General features: G+C 38.1%; 1 protein-coding gene across 2 annotated transcripts in view; it reads right to left on the bottom strand.

Moving 5' to 3' along the window:
- Positions 1 to 17,780, bottom strand: part of LOC149552879 (5'-nucleotidase / magnesium ion binding protein) — a 67,709-nt gene extending 49,929 nt beyond the window's left edge. Inside the window, exons 1-2 of one of the 2 annotated variants that reach the window (XM_089788420.1) lie at positions 17,611 to 17,780; positions 17,376 to 17,520 (exon numbers count right to left, since the gene is read on the bottom strand). In XM_089788420.1, the coding sequence (XP_089644546.1) occupies positions 17,376 to 17,520; positions 17,611 to 17,684 (219 nt within the window). In that variant the 5' untranslated portion in view covers positions 17,685 to 17,780. The remainder of the gene's footprint in view (positions 1 to 17,375; positions 17,521 to 17,610) is intronic. The other variant, XM_089788421.1, reaches the window with a different exon arrangement.
- Between the last annotated feature and the right edge of the window lie 324 nt (positions 17,781 to 18,104).

Raw genomic sequence — 18,104 nt, 5'->3', positions numbered from 1 at the left:
TTGGGCTCTTATTGTAAATAAGTTTTTTTTACCCTTTAAAAAAGGCTTACTGAAGAAACTACTCTCTAGTCTCAATGAGACCTTGGCAATGGCACTAAACAAAATGAAGCAGCAAGCTAATCAGCATCACACTGCAAGAAATTTTCTAGTAGTACATTGGGTCTTTGTGTATTTACAGCCATATAGGTAACACTAATGAAACTTTAAAAAAAAGTATAACACACTTTTATTATGATTAAATAAAAATGTGTTTTAAACAAAGATCATAAATGATCTATATATACAAGTATACACAAGAATGTTTCTATAACAAACAAACAGAGAGAAATAGAAACATTCTGAAGAGAGAAGCAGAAAGATAAAGTTTCCATATTGAACAAAGAGAATGTGGAAACATAGAAGAGGAGTGACCATTAGAAATAGAAATAAATCTACGGAAGAGAGAGAAACAAAAATACGGAGATTTAACTCTAATAGCTTTCACCCAAGTATTATGGTCCTTGCAATGTTTTGCATTAGAGTGGCAACATAGCATGCAAATTGGAATTACTTAACAAAAATACATCCAATCATTCCAAGTTTCCTACTTTGAAGAAGGTTATTGGAATAAATGTTTCAACCTAGGCAGAATTGCCAAAGGTTGCTGACAACAATGGAAATATTTTGGAACTTAAGGGAATCCTTCAAACATTCACTAAGAATATTTGATCAAGTGAAATAATTCTCTTATCGAATATGCTACATAGGAAAATGAAGATTTCAGGCAAAAGCACCCAAAATGGATTTTTGTTCAGAACAATGCTCCTTTCAAGTAGTGCATATGCTCTAAATTTAACCCATTGATTGTATTGGGATATGCATGGCTGAACTGTGGCTAATGAGATCCTCAATTGAATCACTTATGAGTTCATAAACGTAACTATTGTATGCTGGGTCAGCCTCATTGGGGCCAAGGCACTAGAATATTCCAATGATGCCTATATATAGGAGGTAGCAAGTACTAGTTAATCAACATATTGTGAGTTGTGTGTTTCATGTATACATTTGAACAATCACCCCTTTGAAATAACTTATATCATCAAGCATTTTATGGGTTTTTTCTATTGTATTCTTCTTTTGTAAAAGTAATTTCAATATGATGGTTTAGTGGGATTGGTAGACCTCGCCACATATGACTACAAGTTGTTTCCCTAAAGAAGTATACTATCAAGTGTGTTAAGACTGACATGAGGAAGGAGATAACTCTTATGTGCAGGCTCATAGGACTAAAGGATACCACTCAACTAGAAATGTAGTGTGTAATAATTACAAAAAATGTTTGGAGACCCAACTCTATAATAAATTAGTCAAACATCATCTATTTCTACTTGGAAAAAAGCATTAGCAGATAAGGAATGAGAGATTAGCAGATAAGGAATGAGAGTCCGTGGTTTTTATATTGCTTCAAATCTTGTAGATTCTCACAATAATACATTTTAAATATGAACCAGATGAAACACTCTCCCCTTCGTGGAGATCAGTCTATGGGCCCTTACATGCTCATATCTCCATACCCTGTGAGCTTAAGTTTCTCCAGTTCTATGTTAACATTTGTGATTATGTTCTAGATCCACTGTCTACAAGGTTTTATTAAACTTTTGTCCACAAGTTGTCAATAAAAGCAACAAATATTCTCAATAATTTGGTGGACTTTCTTAAATCAAGTTACTTTTATTAGAATAGATGGGTTATTGGAGGCCCCCCATCAATGTGTCAATGTCGAAAGCGCATTGCTGACAGTTTGCAATATCCCACTCTTTTCCCTTCACAGTAGGAACCAAAACTTTGACTAGCTACACACATGCAAAATTCCTTTGAAATAAAATGTTGTTGTACAGGTTTGAAAAGGTATCCCACACATAATCCATAAACTACAATGGTTATTAAATTTGACAGATTAACAACTACAGATTTTGCATAGAGTGTATAAAGTTTAAAGACTAGAATTATCAAGGCACAAATATAAAATGTGACCTACCACTCACTCAACCTCTCTTCAGTGGAAAAGTACAGGCCCAAGCCTCTTGGGCTTGATCTGCATCAATCAACTCCTATTCAAGCTTCTATGACACCTACAATACTAATTCAACCCACTACCCAGCCACTGGTTCAGCACAGTTACTTGGGAGCTCAGAAAATGCATATAGCTGTACTCTAAAGTGTAAATCCCATTGCGTGCTCTCAACTTGCATAAGAAATCTGAACTCAGATCTACAATGGCTGATTATACCCTTGCAACAAGAATAAATTGAAAAAAATGATGGAACTGGGATTCCACGAGTAACTTAATGTGTTGTGGGTAACACTGCTGTTTTCCAACCATCTGAAACCGCCCTAGCAGTTATGAAACCACCATCGCAGTTTCAAGACAGCTGGCCGATAAAAACAGGTAGTTCATTCAAATGACAAAACTGATCAGAAAATCCTATTTTACCTTCTGCCAAAGTCTGCTCATAGATGGCCAATACCCCCCTGAACAATCTTTAGTGTCTTTATGTCAGCCCCTGGTATCCAAAACCTCTTGAATCAAAGATGTCCCATGCCACACTGAACATTTTCTCTAGTATCCATGTCTCTGTCCCTATACCAACATCTCTGTGCATGCCACGAAGTGAAACCAATACAATTTACTGATCATCGAGCAATAAAATGAGGTTGATAGGGCATGTGCTTTTATAAGAGCCAATGAAAATAAAACCATTTTAGAGCTAAATTGGCAATTTACAGGAACAGGTGCAGGTAGGGTGGTACAGCAAACTGTATTAATAATATATAAATAGAGTAGGGATGATTCTGCAACATACGATATTATTAGATATATTAAAAATAATATAAGTAGAATAAAATACGATATTATTACATATATTAATAAAATTATATAAAAGGCTTTGTTGGAGATTTTCACAGCGGGCCCCTTTCTCCTGCAAGATGAAACATGAAGTACTTCATACATGGTCTATGGATTGATTTTGGTGTGCGCTATCATGACAGAACACAACTGTCCCTTAATGTCAGATGGGATTTCAGTGCCAAAGCCTGAGAAAACCCAAGGTCGTCCTACATCCAAACTCGAACCCATCCTGTATCTATATCATAAGTACATCTAAACAGCCAACCCAGTAATATAGTTTTCAAGTATAGGCATCAGAACAACCTTATGGATCGAGAGTCTGTGAATATAACTGATGATGCAAAGGCAGAGAGAAGAATAAAATTGAAGGGGCAACAGTCAGCTCGGAACCCTCAGAGTCTACTATTCTTTGAAGCCGCCAAAAAAATTAAACCCTGATACAACCTACTCGAGTAAATAGAGTGAAATTGAGTCCTTTCCAGTTTGATGATTTTTAACCTGTCGATCACCTCCAAGAGTTGCAAGACACAACATATAATAATTAAAACTCAAAAACAGTTCCTTCTCCATATCAGACAACCCCAACTTCAGTATCTACGTGTTCCTCTTTCATAATGTATTAGTGGTTTCTACATGTTCCTATTTCATAATGTATAAGTTGTTCTACATCTTCCTATTTCAGAATTTAAGAGCACCTCATTTGCAATGTCACATATCCTAGCCTCTGTAGCTAGAATGCCTCTGCATTCTCCTACTCAATAGGGTACAAGCACCGAGTCCTTCAAAAAGTTAAAACCATTAGAGAAGAGTTAGCCACCTCGCCAAAGGATAATTAGCATACCTCCTTTTGAGATGGGCAGTTGCTGACACAAGAACTGCAGTAACCACTTCAGTAGTGCAAACATTTGAGGTAAAGTAAGAGGAGCTCACACATTGGCATCCAGAACAGCATAATTGGAGCACATAGATATAGTAATATTGTCCAACACATGAACACAAGCCATCGATACCCTTATCTAGGTGTGACAAATGTGATAGTTCATCTCAACAAAAAAATGCCTACTTTTCCCTTATGCTTTATTTTTTCCATCCCATCTTCAACATTTCACAATATTGTCTCTAATTCCTTCCCTCCATTCAGACCATCCACAATAGTTTTTTCAAATTCTCATACATCTATGATTACCCCGAGCATTCCTCTTCCATCCATCATAGCTAAAGTCTAAAATGAGTGCCTCCACTTTTTCCCCGAAATCAAGTGAGATCTCTTCCATAACCCTAATTTCTCCATTGAAACCCAGAATCTTGTCATATGGGTATATAATTAAATCATACGATCAATGGTTCGAGCAAACAAAACTACTTCCTCTAGCAAAGAGCAGTCAATAGAAGAAAAAAAATATTGCTTAAACAATACTAACTCAAGGTAAGGTTAACTAAGTGAGAACCACAAGAAAGATGCAAGGAAATAACCTTCAAAGATGAAATTGCATCAGCCAATGTGGCTCTTAAGGAAGTCATGGAGCAGGTGGAGAAAAGACAAAAAGAAAAAATTGATGTAGGACACAGTTTGAACACAAGATACAACCTATCGATGCAGCACACTTCGAAATCACTATAAGTATCACTTTTCACTAGGTCAAGAAGACATTGATCACCATGTATCCATTAATTGTGGCCCTGAACTCCCTATTCCAACTCACGTGAGGTTGAACAAAGAGAAAATGCAAGCAATGGAGAAACAGGAGACACAGCATTCCCAGCATAGGATAAGCTTGGAAGTATTTTGATACTGTGGTTTGCCAAATTCAGAGCTCATAACCAAGCATGCAAACAAATATATAAATAAATGACCGAAAATTAAAGTTCGAACTTTTTTGAACAAAATGAAAAAGCATTTGGTACTTAGGACACAACTCGTATGATAACTGGATCTTTGAAGCTCAATTTAGAGATTCATTTAAGGCAATGGCACCTCCCTGGAGGGTTAAATATGAGAAAGAAGATCTGCTTGGGTCCACACAATCGCAATGACTATAGTTTATAATTGAGCCACAGACCAAGCTTAATAAAGTGAAGAGTGTCATCAAGAAAAGAAGAGGAAGCAACCTGGATTGGTGCACACAGTTGAACTTACTTTTAATAAATCATGGGGTCCTCATCAACACTACCATGTCTTCCAAGCAGCTCAATCATTTGCTTTCTCATCTCCCTCTAGGGGACGAAAACATTAAAGTTTCTATTGCAGTTCTGTAATTTCTTCTAAGAAATTACCATTAAGTAAAAAGTTAGACTATTGAGTCTCCCCTTTCAAAGAGAACCCTCAACTAGATATGGTGCTTTGAATGTTTTGAAGGAGGAAATGATGTAAGTAGATGAAGTTAAACAAGGATCAAATTAAAATACTAATGCTCAATAGTCTTGTATGTATCTCTTTCACTTGCAAAGAGCATATGTGATTATTTTTATGCATAGTCAAATGTAGTGTAGAAGTTAATTAATATTATTATTTTTATGCATAGTCAAATGTAGTGTAGAAGTTAATTAATATTACCATCGTTCGGGAGTGGATGTTTTGTGATGCAGGAGCATCTTGCATCTGAAATAAAGGGGGCATGTTGGAAGTAAAATTAATAAATAAATAAATAAATAAATAAAATTTTGTGGAGGAGAGAGAAAGTGACGAAAATTAGAGGAGAAATAATTTTTTTTTTAAAAGGGAAAAAGGAGAAAAAAAAGAATTTCTATTTTCGAGGTGCATAGGTGGCGTAATAGAAAAATAAAATTAAAATGGTTGTCATTCCATTTATCGAGGTGTGTAGTTGGAATTCTAGAAGGTTGTGGATATTGTGTAGGTGGAATCTTAGAAGGTTGTGGATATTGTGTTGGAGGAATTCTAGAAGGTTGTGGATAAATCATGCATTGGGTGGTAAGTGCTTATTTAGGCAAGGCATATGAGCATTTCTAATCAAGCTGGAAGGTGTGAAAGCTTTAGAAGGTCAAGCTTCAAGGTGTGAAAGCTCTTAAGGTGTAGCTCTTCAAGTAGAAGTTCTTGGGTGGAAGCTTTGGAGGTGAAGGCTCTTAGTTGGGAAGTTCTTCTTGGTGAAGCTCTTGGTGTGAAGACTCTTCTTGTGAAAATTCTTATTTGGGAGTTCTCTTATGTTGAAGAATTTGTAAACTTCTTTTTGAAGAAGTCGTATCTATGATATCATCTTGTGGATGTTGTAAGGATTTTCAAGTATAATAAAATTGCTTGGGAAGCATTTTGTCTCTCTTTGTCTCCATATTGTTGCATTCTTGGTTACGAGTTGGTAGGGGGGTGTGGCCCTTCATCAAGTGGTATCAGAGCAAGAGTTCCTGAGTGTGTGGATAGATCGCCGAACATGAGGCAGTTTACACCAGGATTTGCAAAGAAGGTTGATTTTGTGGCTGATTGATCTTTTAGATTGGTGGATTTGTTACTTAGGGTTTGCTAAAATTTTGGAAAATGCCTTGAAGAAGATTGGACCCTAAGGAAAATGATGACCTTAGTGATGCTATGGAAGAAAGGATCTTAGAGAAAATAAGAGCAAAGCTCAAATCAGAGATTGCATTGATGAAGAGTGACATGATTGCTGAAATTGTAAGTGCTTTGGGTGGTGTACCTAGGCATGTGGGTACTGAAGGCAATTATGACGAAGTTGCCGAAGACTTTGAAGCTGCTAGTGAGGATAGAACTGATCGTGAGGAGAGACCTATTGGAATTAGGGCTAGTCAGTTTGCTCGACCTAGATCTCAGTTGAAGCTGAAGCATAAGATGGAGGTTTCTAATTTTTCAGGTAGTTTGAATCCTAAAGACCTGATTGATTGGATTGGTGAATTAGAGGACTACTTTGAGCTTGAGGGTATTGAAAATCCACTGAGAGTAAGGTTGGCACAAACTAAGCTGAAGGGACATGCTGCTCTTTGGTGGAAGGAACTGCAAAGAGACAGAGAAGAGGAAGGTGAAATGAAGATCACTAGATGGAAATTGATGGTGACTAAGTTGAAGGCCAAGTTCATTCCTGCTGATTATTGTAATGTCTCCCATTCTGGCTGACATCGTTAGACGTGTCGAATCAGTCTATTATAGACTCTTGTAGACTGGTGGCATTGTGGAGAGAGTCAACAAGTGACTATTTTGGCAATATTTGGCTTTATAGTTGATTAGTGAATTGGGCCTACATTTGTTATAAAGTAAAGTTACTTTATTTGGGGCCAGTTTTATAATTTGAAGTTGAGATGCACTTTTATTATAAAATTATATTTTATTAAAAAGTGTACTTTATTTTATAAGAATATTTGAGATGCTTCTAGAAAGTTAAGTGGCTTCTAGAGGAAGTTTCTAAAAGGTGAATAAATAGACCCCTATGGGTCTCTCATTTGATCATCCAGTTTTTGTCTATCTCTTGACATCAGATTGTGAATACAATCACATGGTCTAATGTGAAGCCAAGGGTTTCAGATAGTCTATTGGTCTTTGGGAACGATACCTCCCAGTAGATCGCATAACTGAGGAAGTGAAAGATCTTCTGAAGGGTTGCACTTTGGAGGTGCCATTCAGCCATTTCAAGTTGAGCAAAATTTGTGGCCAAGGGCCAACATCCATAGGATTTTATTTTGAGGAGTTTAATTGCATATCTTGTGGAAGTTTACTTCAGTTCTGGAGGGTTTGATTGGGCAATATTCAGCTGTGCTAATTTGGAGATTTTATACACAGTCAGCCATACTCAAAAATTCTATCAATTTTGGAGAAGGAAAGAGCCTTAGAAGGGTTCGATTTTTTTGATTAAAGAAGAAGGATTCTTATATCATTTAGCCAGGCATTTTTGGGCTGAGTTGAAGCATATTTTGGAAATTCGAAATTTGCAGGTAGGGCATTATTTTTCAGTTTGAAACTAACAGTTGATGCAGCGATTTTTGTTGGGACTTTGAGCGCTGCATTCCTCCAGTTCAGGCGCTCCATTTGTGAGCATTTTCATCACTTATTAAGGGCACTAAAAATATTAAAGAATCGCAAGGTTTCCAGTAAGATTTCGCAACCAGTCTGGGAGTTATTTTGTTCTGTTGCAACTGCTGTAGCTGCGCCATAATTTTAGGGCATTTTTGTCAGCATTTTTTTTTAAGGGCAAAAACATCTTTTAAAAATCGCAGGTGTGGACTCTCTGGCAGTTTCGACTATCCCAAAAATTAAATAAAACTACAGTCTAAAACTCTAGACTATCTGGGTTGGCAGCAGTACAATTTCACAGGAGTTTTCAAGCATCTTTGATGCCATATGCAGGTTCAGCCTAGAGGCAGTCCAGGGGTTCGATTTCCATCCACTGCAACAGCACTCTCACTGCTATTCACAACAAAGTCCAGGTTCTATCAATTTTCTATTGCTTGATGAGTTCATATGTCATGGGGGTTTATAGTTTCAATCATTGCATTGTACCCAGCTGTATAAGTGATTCAAAAAGAAGGATTCCACTTGCATTTGCATATCTAGAGTAGAGGTTCAAGGTCTGTCAAGTCATTTGTATTCAGTCTATTATAAGAGAAGATTGTCATTGCATCTAATTGCACAATGGAATGCCAAGTTATCTTGCTAAACGCTGAAAGTTGCAAATCTATTGTAAGAGAATCTATATCTTCAATAGATGATTACTTTGGCACTGATTTGCTTTATTGAGTTGTGTGGATTTATTATCTCCTTACTCGGTCCTTACTTCTTAGCAGTATAGTTGTTTGTTTGCCAACTGTTTGATGAAATTCAATTGTACAAAGAATCAGTGTTTTAGTGATCCTATTAGTAAGGGTCATTACAGTGGTATCAATTCAGATTACATGCCAAGTGTTTGACAAAATTCCTGCCTTCAACATTGACCCATAAGACCAAGGGATATTATAGTGGTATCAGAGCGGTTTCCTGCCAACCTAATTGGGTTATTTCAGATTGAATTCAATTATCAGTATGGCTTTAACAGGAGACAAGGATTTGGAAGAAAGAATGCACAATGTAAAGAAGAAATTAGATTGTCCATTTCAACGAACAGAGGACCTTCTAAGAACTTTGGAGGAGTTGGAAACTTATTTAGGCAAGTTTGATCAGTCAAGACCCGATGCTATGCAAACAGCTTTATCTCCAGCATTTGGTTCGTTGGTTAAGCCCCGATTATTGAGACATCATGATGAGGTAATAAGACTTGCAGCTCTCTCTTGCATTAGTGAAATCATGAGGATAATAGCTGGCCTTGATTCGTATGACGATCAGATTATGAAAGAGATACTTCACGCCATGGTAAAAAGCTTTGAAAAGTTGGACAACATCCGGGACCCTTATTTCACAAAAAGGGCAAGATTACTTGAAGTATTTGCATGATGTAGATTTGAAAACATTATGCTGTCAATAGGTTGTATCGGTGGCATTCGCAGGATGTTTAACACATTTTGGAATATTATAGATGAGTTTCATCCCAGCAGGGGATTGGCATCGATGCACTCCATCATATTCACAATCTTGTTTGAGGATGAGAATGAAATTTCTAAACTTTTGGCAGAAGACTTATGGTATGTTTGGACAAAAGAAAGGAATTTGTCACCTATGGCATGTACGTGGTTAAAGAGCCTGATTGATAGGCCTAAGGATTGTACCTGCCCTATGACAGGCAGAAACTTGTATGAGGAGTTTAACAGACATGCGAATTTGAAAAGGGGAGACATTAGCACATCTCCAAGTAATGGTTTATCTACATCATCTTCACAAGCAGAAGGGGTTACAAATGTTGTGTAGGTTGAGCCAGTTGCATCAGAAGGTGATATCACAGGCACACCGGATTGCGTGATTGACACAGATAGTGATTCCAGTACAGTTGGGGTGGATGAAGTTACAACAGTTGAGGATACTGTCATGTTTGAGGATAGTACAGTTGACCAGAAAGTGAGCATTCTGGACTTTGCAAAAAATGAGTATCAGGCACAGTTGGATGCTTCTTCACATGAGATAGAGGCTAGTAGCTCTTCACTTGGTTTGGCAAGCCAGCTGAAGACATGGGACAAGGATATTGTCGCGGCTTTATCTCATCATGACAAGATGCATGGATAGATTGAGAATCACATTTGGAAGATTTAACTGCAAGAGAGACAAAAAGGAGTCACAACAGGTTCTTCTTGTGACGACTTACAAGAGATCAAGGAAGGCATGGAGGCAATGAAGGTAAGTTACATACACCTACTTTCAGATCGCGATCATCTCCTTAATCTTGCGGGGATCTATTTAGATGCATTGAAGAAGGAGGAGGTTGATCGGCTTTCTCATGAGCTGGAGGATACTCGGAATTCCTTGGTGTGTACTCAGTTGGCTCTCCAGGATTTTGAGAGACATGTGGACGAGCTTTGTCTTGAGGTGAGCTCAATTCGAGAGTTAGCACGTATAGCAGGGACTCAGTTTTCTTTTACAGTCACGTCACATGTTGATGATTTCTCAGATATAACAGAGTTTACAGGAGAGTCCCAGGATCTGATTATTACGGATGACACCCAAGGGGATGTTGTGGACAGTTTTGAGGACTTAGTTTCCTCAGCAGTTTCTTATGGTACGGAGGGGTTGGACAGTGATGCTACATTTTTTGATACTACGTATGTTGATATGAGCTTTGGAGTTGATTCGCAGAGTGTGGATGGTAGTACTCCAAAGATCAGTAATTTTGAGTTTACTCCTTTGGATAGTATGGCAGAGGAGGATTGTAGGAGACAGTCTAGCCAGCACAATCATGTGTCTAGTCAATTGAAGGTTAGTGAGGGAGACATTGCTATCGCTTGCGAGCATTTTGATGTTGCTCGTCAGTTGTTAGCAATTTATGTATGGGGTTCTCCTACAAGTGATGAGCAGAGAGGCAGTTATTTTTCCTTGACAGAGATCCACTCTTTATGGGAGGCTATTCGGATTCTGAGACAGGATTATATGCAGTTGGTAGCCGACAAAGATTATCTTATGGAGTGGGGCAGTACAGCATACAATGCATTATTGGTCAAGGAGGATGAGGTTGGTGAGCTTACTCAGCAGCTCGAGGTGACTTCTGAGATTCTTGAGAGTACACAGTTGGCTTTTGAGGAGTCATAGTTTCATTTGGCTGAGGTGAGCATGGAGTTAGAGCGACTTCAGTCTTTATCGGATTCTGTATAGTCACAGGTGGTGGTGTCTGGTGATTTGAGGATATCCATAGTTGAGGTTGTTAGAGACAATGGAGATGGGGATGCATTCATCCTTGATACTAGCATTGGCATGTTTGGTTTGTTTTCGTTGGAGGTAGGTTCAATTGAGTTGGGCACTGTAGCTGAGCATTGTGGTATGTTTGACACGGTGGTGGTCTCTACTACCGATAGCACAGAGACTAGTGATGTTGAACCAGAGATCATGAGTGATGTTGGTGTGCCAGCAGTTGACTTGGTTCCTGTTAGTGATACGACTCCTTCGACGATGTCTTCAGAGGAAGTAGTTAGTTCTAGCTTGGTTAGTGATCAGCTGCAGCTAGCTTCTTCTCGATTGCAGTCTGAGCCATTGACTGAGATTGGCGCATTCGATCGGCATTATACTATGAGGTATGTTCATCAATTTATCTTTGATGACCATGTTGATGAGATGATACGGAGATGCACTCTGGGTCATAGTGCTTGTCATCGATTATGGGATGGTTTGATGCCAAGGGATGAGAATTGTGTCGGACATGGCATGGTGATAGATGTTGCGGTTGTCAACCTGTTAGTGCTTGACTTAGAACAAGAGTTGATGACAAGCAGATTTGGTTTGTGTTATTGCTATCTAGCATGTCATGTCTCTTCATTATCAGTGATGCATGGGTGTTATGGTTATGAGACAGTGGCCGGTGCTCTGCAGAGATATGTTGACTACAGGAGTTGTGCAGTGTGTGGATTCTCCATACTTGGGGCAGTTTCATTCAGGAGTATTCACCAATGTTGCAGAGTTGGATTGTGCATTCCGCACAGGCCAATGGGATGCGTTGATGATATTTACGGTGTTGGCAGTTTGGGATGTCTGCTCTACTTGGGTTCTGATATTTCAAGAGTTTGTTTCTCGTGGGTTCTTGACTGTGGTAGTTGTGATTTTGGAGTTTGGTTGAACTGTATTTGCCAGTTTGATTATGGATTCCTCTTGGTTATATTTTAGCGGTTGTTGCAGAAGCCTACGTTGACTGACAGCAATATAGTTCATGACTACATTTGGGATCCAAGTGGATTGACTAGTTTGTTGTTTCGGCCATTGCTTGGGGACAAGCAATTTCAAGAAGGGCGGATTGTAATGTCCCCCGTTCTGGTTGACATCGTTAGACGTGCCAAATCAGTCTATTATAGACTCTTGTAGACTGGTGGCATTGTGGAGAGAGTCAACAAGCGATTATTTTGGCAGTATTTGGCTTTATAGTTGATTAGTGAATTGGGCCTACGTTTATTATAAAGTAAAGTTACTTTATTTGGGGCCAGTTTTATAATTTGATGTTGAGATGCACTTTTATTATAAAATTATATTTTATTAAAAAGTGTACTTTATTTTATTAGAATATTTGGGATGCTTCTAGAAAGTTAAGTGGCTTCTAGAGGAAGTTTCTAAAAGGTGAATAAATAGACCCCTATGGGTCTCTCATTTGATCATCCAGTTTTTGTCTATCTCTTGACATCAGATTGTGAATACAATCACATGGTCTATTGTGAAGCCAAGGGTTTCAGATAGTCTATTGGTCTTTGGGAACGATACCTCCCAGTAGATCGCATAACTGAGGAAGTGAAAGATCTTCTGAAGGGTTGCACTTTGGAGGTGGCATTCAGCCATTTCAAGTTGAGCAAAATTTGTGGCCAAGGGCCAACATCCATAGGATTTTATTTTGAGGAGTTTAATTGCATATCTTGTGGAAGTTTACTTCAGTTCTGGAGGGTTTGATTGGGCAATATTCAGCTGTGCTAACTTGGAGATTTTATACACAGTCAGCCATACTCAAAAATTCTATCAATTTTGGAAAAGGAAAGACCCTTAAAAGGGTTCGAACTTTTTGATTAAAGAAGAAGGATTCTTATATCATTTAGCCAGGCATTTTCGAGCTGAGTTGAAGCATATTTTGGAAATTCGAAATTTGCAGGTAGGGCATTATTTTTCAGTTCGAAACTCACAATTGATGCACCGATTTTTGTTGGGACTTTCAGCGTTGCATTCCTCCAACCCAGGTGCTCCATTTGTGCGCATTTTCGTCATTTATTAAGGGCAGTAAAAATATTAAAGAATCGCAGGGTTTCAAGTAAGATTTCACAGCCAGTCTTGGAGTTATTTTGTTCTGTTGCAATTGTTGTAGCTGCGCCATAATTTTAGGGCATTTTCGTCAGCATTTTTTTTAAGGGCAAAAACATCTTTTAAAAATCGCAGGTGTGGACTGTCTGGCAGTTTCAACTGTCCCAAAAATTAAATAAAACTACAGTCTAAAACTCCAGACTATCTAGGTTGGCAGCAGTACAATTTTGCAGGAGTTTTCAGGCATCTTTGATGCCATATGCAAGTTCAGCCAAGAGGCAGTCCAAGGGTTTGATTTCCATCCACTGCAATAGCACTCTCACTGCTATTCACAACAAAGTCCAGGTTCAATCAGTTTTCTATTGCTTGATGAGTTCATATGTCATGGGGGTTTATAGTTTCAGTCATTGCATTGTACCCAGCTGTATAAGTGATTCAAAAAGAAAGATTCCACTTGCATTTGCATATCTAGAGTAGAGGTTCAAGGTGTGCCAAGTCATTTGTATTCAGTCTATTATAAGAGAAGATTGTCATTGCATCTAGTTGCATAGTGGAATGCCAAGTTATCTTGCTAAACGCTGAAAGTTGCAAATCTATTGTAAGTGAATCTATATCTTCAATAGATGATTACTTTGGCACTGATTTGCTTTATTGAGTTGTGTGGATTTATTATCTCCTTACTCGGTCCTTACTTCTTAGCAGTATAGTTGTTTGTTTGCCAACTGTTTGGCGAAATTCAATTGTACAAAGAATCAGTGTTTTAGTGATCCTATTAGTAAGGGTCATTACAGTGGTGTCAGTTCAGATTACATGCCAAGTGTTTGACAAAATTCTTGCCTTCAGCATTGACCTATAAGACCAAGGGATATTACAATTATGAACTTGAGTTGTTTAAGAAGTTGCAGAATCTGAAACAGAAGGATATGACTGTGAAGGATTACGCCGAGGAGTTCTACAAGTTGACTATTCAATCTGGGCATAGAGAATTGTCAAAAGAGAAGGTAGCACGGTACATTAATGGTTTGAGATTCAATATTCAGGATGAGGTTGGTATGCTGAATATTTCTTCAGTTGAGGATGCTTATCAGTATGCTTTGAGAGCAGAGGAGAAGCTAAAGAGGAAGAATCAAGGTAGTTCCCGAGGGAAGGAGAAGCAGGATAACTCGGCACAAGCTAAACCAAAAGCCGAAGGTGAACCAAAACCCATCGAACAAAGAAGAAGGACAAGTGGAGGTGTATTCAGAAGTAATTGTTTCAAGTGTGGTCAAGATGGGCATAGATCTTTTGAATGTCCTATTGGTAGGACAGCTGTTGTTGTGAATGAGGTTGAAGTCCAGGAAAGTCAGCCTGAGGAAGGAGAAAGTTTGTTGGCTCGGCGAGTACTAATGGGTAAGAAGACATTGGATTCTTGTCAGAGGACTAGTTTGTTCAAGACTTGTTGTAAGTCTAGTGGCAAAATCTACAAGGTAATTATAAATGGTGGTAGTACTGATAACCTTGTTGCTGAGGAGATGGTTCAGAAACTTGGTTTGAAGAGATTGAGACACCCTTGTCCTTATAGGATCGGTTGGTTGCAAGGTGAGCATGTTTTGGAAGTGAGGGAGCAATGCCTTGTTGATTTTCAGATTGGGCAGTATAAGGATCAAGTATTGTGTGATATTATGGATATGAATAGTTGTCATGTGTTACTTGGTAGACCTTGGCAGTATGATTGTAGGGTTGTGCATGATTGTGTTAGGAATGTGTTTACTGTTGAGATAGGTGGTAGGAAGTTTTCTTTGATTCCTTTGCAAAATGAAGAGCTCGATAGGAGGAACCTGAGTATTGGCAGTCGAGTTGAGTTGGCAGATTTTGAGAAGATTGGAAATCAGCATGGGAAACAGACATATGGAACACCTGTGGTGGATGTGAGGGAGAAGAAGAAAAACAGGGGAAAGAGTGTGCAAGTTGAAGACTTGGCGGACATATATCTGAAGAACCAGTTTGGGATTTATGTGTTGAATCCTGGAAGATGTTCTTCCAGTTACTAGAACATCTTTTCGGACCTGGGGAGCCTGATGCAGGAGCATCTTGCATCCAAAATAAAGGAGGCATGTTGGAAGTAAAATTAATAAATAAATAAATAAAATAAAAAATAAAATTTTGTGGAGGAGAGAGAAAGTGACAAAAATTAGAGGAGAAATAATAAAATAAAATAAAAGGGAAAAAAGAGAAAAGAAAGAAAAAACGAAATTTCTATTTTTAAGGTGCATAGGTGGCGTAATAGAAAAATAAAATTAAAATGGTTGTCATTCCATTTATCGAGGTGTGTAGTTGGAATTCTAGAAGGTTGTGGATATTGTGTAGGTGGAATCTTAGAAGGTTGTGGATATTGTGTATGTGGAATTCTAGAAGATTGTGGATAAATCATGCATTGGGTGGTAAGTGCCTATTTAAGCAAGGCATATGAGCGTTTCTAATCAAGCTGGAAGGTGTGAAAGCTTTGGAAGGTCAAGCTTCAAGGTGTGAAAGCTCTTAAGGTGTAGCTCTTCAAGTAAAAGTTCTTGGGTGGAAGATTTGGAGGTGAAGGCTCTTAGTTGGGAAGTTCTTCTTGGTGAAGCTCTTGGTGTGAAGACTCTTCTTGTGAAAATTCTTATTTGGGAGTTCTCTTATGTTGAAGAATTTGTAAACTTCTTTTTGAAGAAGTCATATCTATGATATCATCTTGTGTATGTTGTAAGGATTTTCAAGTATGATAAAATTGCTTGGGAAGCATTTTGTCTTTCTTTGTCTCCATATTGTTGCATTCTTGGTTATGAGTTGGTAGGGTGGTGTGGCCCTTCATCATTTTGTTGAGATATTTGCTTCTTCTCTACTTACTTAAAAATGATTTTATCTTGGTGAATGTTCTATATTATACATTTGAGCTTTCATTGTTTGCGTAAGGTATAAATTTTGCTAGAGACAAAAAAAAGAATTCAAAGTTGACCTTCTATTATTTCATCTTTTGTTGTTAATATTGGTTGAATGGTCTTTCTTATCTTTGCGTGGATTGGACAATTGTAATCCTGATTAAAATTAAAATTTTAAACAGATGGAAATTAAAGAAACTTAGCGAAGAATTCTCTTGTCTTGTTCCTTCTAAAAAAATTACCCTTATAATTACATTTTATTTTTGAGGCAAAACTCAGGCACGCTCTGCTCCATTGTTTATTTGTTTAGGTAATTCATACTTGTTCTAAGAAACATGAGGGTTTATAATCTCTTAATGTTTCCTGTGAGCTTTGCCAGCTCGACAGAAACCAAGGGAGGCCCAAAAGGTAGTTTTATAGTGGGAACATAAGCGTTCATAGGATGATGAACCAGGAAACAGCCATCTAGAAAGACCCCCTCCTTTATTTCCGAGATGTCGTGAAATTCCTAAGATATACCTAGCAGACTGGGGATATTCCCCAATGTTCTAAGGAGTCCCACAAAATATAAAAAGTCTCTCAATACCAAAAGAAAGTCAAAACATGTCGATGACATAACAAAATAAAAAGTAAAGATGGGGCTGTGAGAAGCACATTCCCAACGTTTCCCCATGTCTACGACCCCAAAGAAGAAAGGTGCCCCGTGTCCTCACCTAAGACAAGCCAAGTAAAACAAATGTATCATTGTAGTCTTGTTCCAGATCTAGGCATGTTTAGGCTATTAAATTTTAAAAACTGAGATTAGGAACTGGGCTAGCAAAGCTAAACTGTCAGCTAATCTTACTGAATGACGGCCCAACCTTTCCACTTGTTTTCAAATTAAATATTACATAAAATCAATTAACCTATTCAGTAAAGCCGTGATTAAATCACGTCATTGCAATGATTATTGTTCTTTTGAAACGATTAGAGCTACGAAAACCACAATAAAGGACCTCATCCAGATCCTCTAAAGAATTTGAACCCGGTACTTTCAAGTACTCAATCTTCAACTTAATTTAAACCAAGCCATGCACAAACTATTCTTCTAGTGAAAACCGAGCCAGACACCATTGTGGCACATAAAACTCGTTTTAAAAATCTAGAACAGAAAGTTTTCCCAACTGCTTAACATATTTACCCAAATTCACCTGCTAAGGTCACGGTGCTAAGAAGTGGCTAGCACGCAACAATACTCGCCAAGAATCCTAGTAAAATTGCAAAGCACGTTATATTTTTATTTTCATAATTGTATAACCTGTAATTTAGCAGGCCGGGAAGCTCGAATAGCGTCTTTTTTCTTCTCTAGTTCCGCCGCATTACTGACAACAACTTCGCCAGACTTAGCGAACTCCATTTGAGAATGTGTGCAACTAAGTTCTCTTGGTTTACCGCCTTTTACCCTGATCACCAATAATTTTCAATTCTTCAGATGGTAAGAAACCCTTTAGCAATCTTGATATAGTGCATGTACAAGGAAGAGGAATTTGAACCTGTGATGTGCCGTTGTGACAAGTACATTTGAGCAACTGTAACGTCCTACCCACGGCAGCCTTCTACAACTCATTTAAATAATAATTGTTTGAATTGTTTGGATTGTGTACAGCCCCGCCATCGCAAGTTTCGGCTATTATATGTGGCTGGCTGATCGACCGTATGATAATGCGTAATGAACACCGTTTTGTTTGTGTTCCATTAATATGGGAACTGTTGAGACAGAGCAGCACTTTGTCAAGAAGTCTCTAGCTTACAACGACATCAAATCTGGTTATACAAAAATACTGCAGAACAAGGACTTCAACTATTTATTCAAGAAAGATCAAGTGAAGAGAAGAGCAGATTTGATTATCAAACTTCAGAGAAAGAGAGACAAGTTAACCAAAACTTTACAACTGACTAATTTCGCTTCTGACTTGGGAGGGTGATTGCATGGGTCCCATAGACTACTTTAGTCTCATGGACGTCATTAAAATCGATCATATCATAT

The sequence above is a fragment of the Cupressus sempervirens genome, chromosome 6 (assembly GCF_028749045.1).
Source record: "Cupressus sempervirens isolate cs-2001-9-10 chromosome 6, ASM2874904v1, whole genome shotgun sequence".
NCBI classification, from domain to species: Eukaryota; Viridiplantae; Streptophyta; class Pinopsida; order Cupressales; family Cupressaceae; genus Cupressus; species Cupressus sempervirens.
The sequence above is the reverse complement of the archived record's forward strand: the minus strand, read 5'-3'. Positions and strand labels throughout refer to the sequence as shown.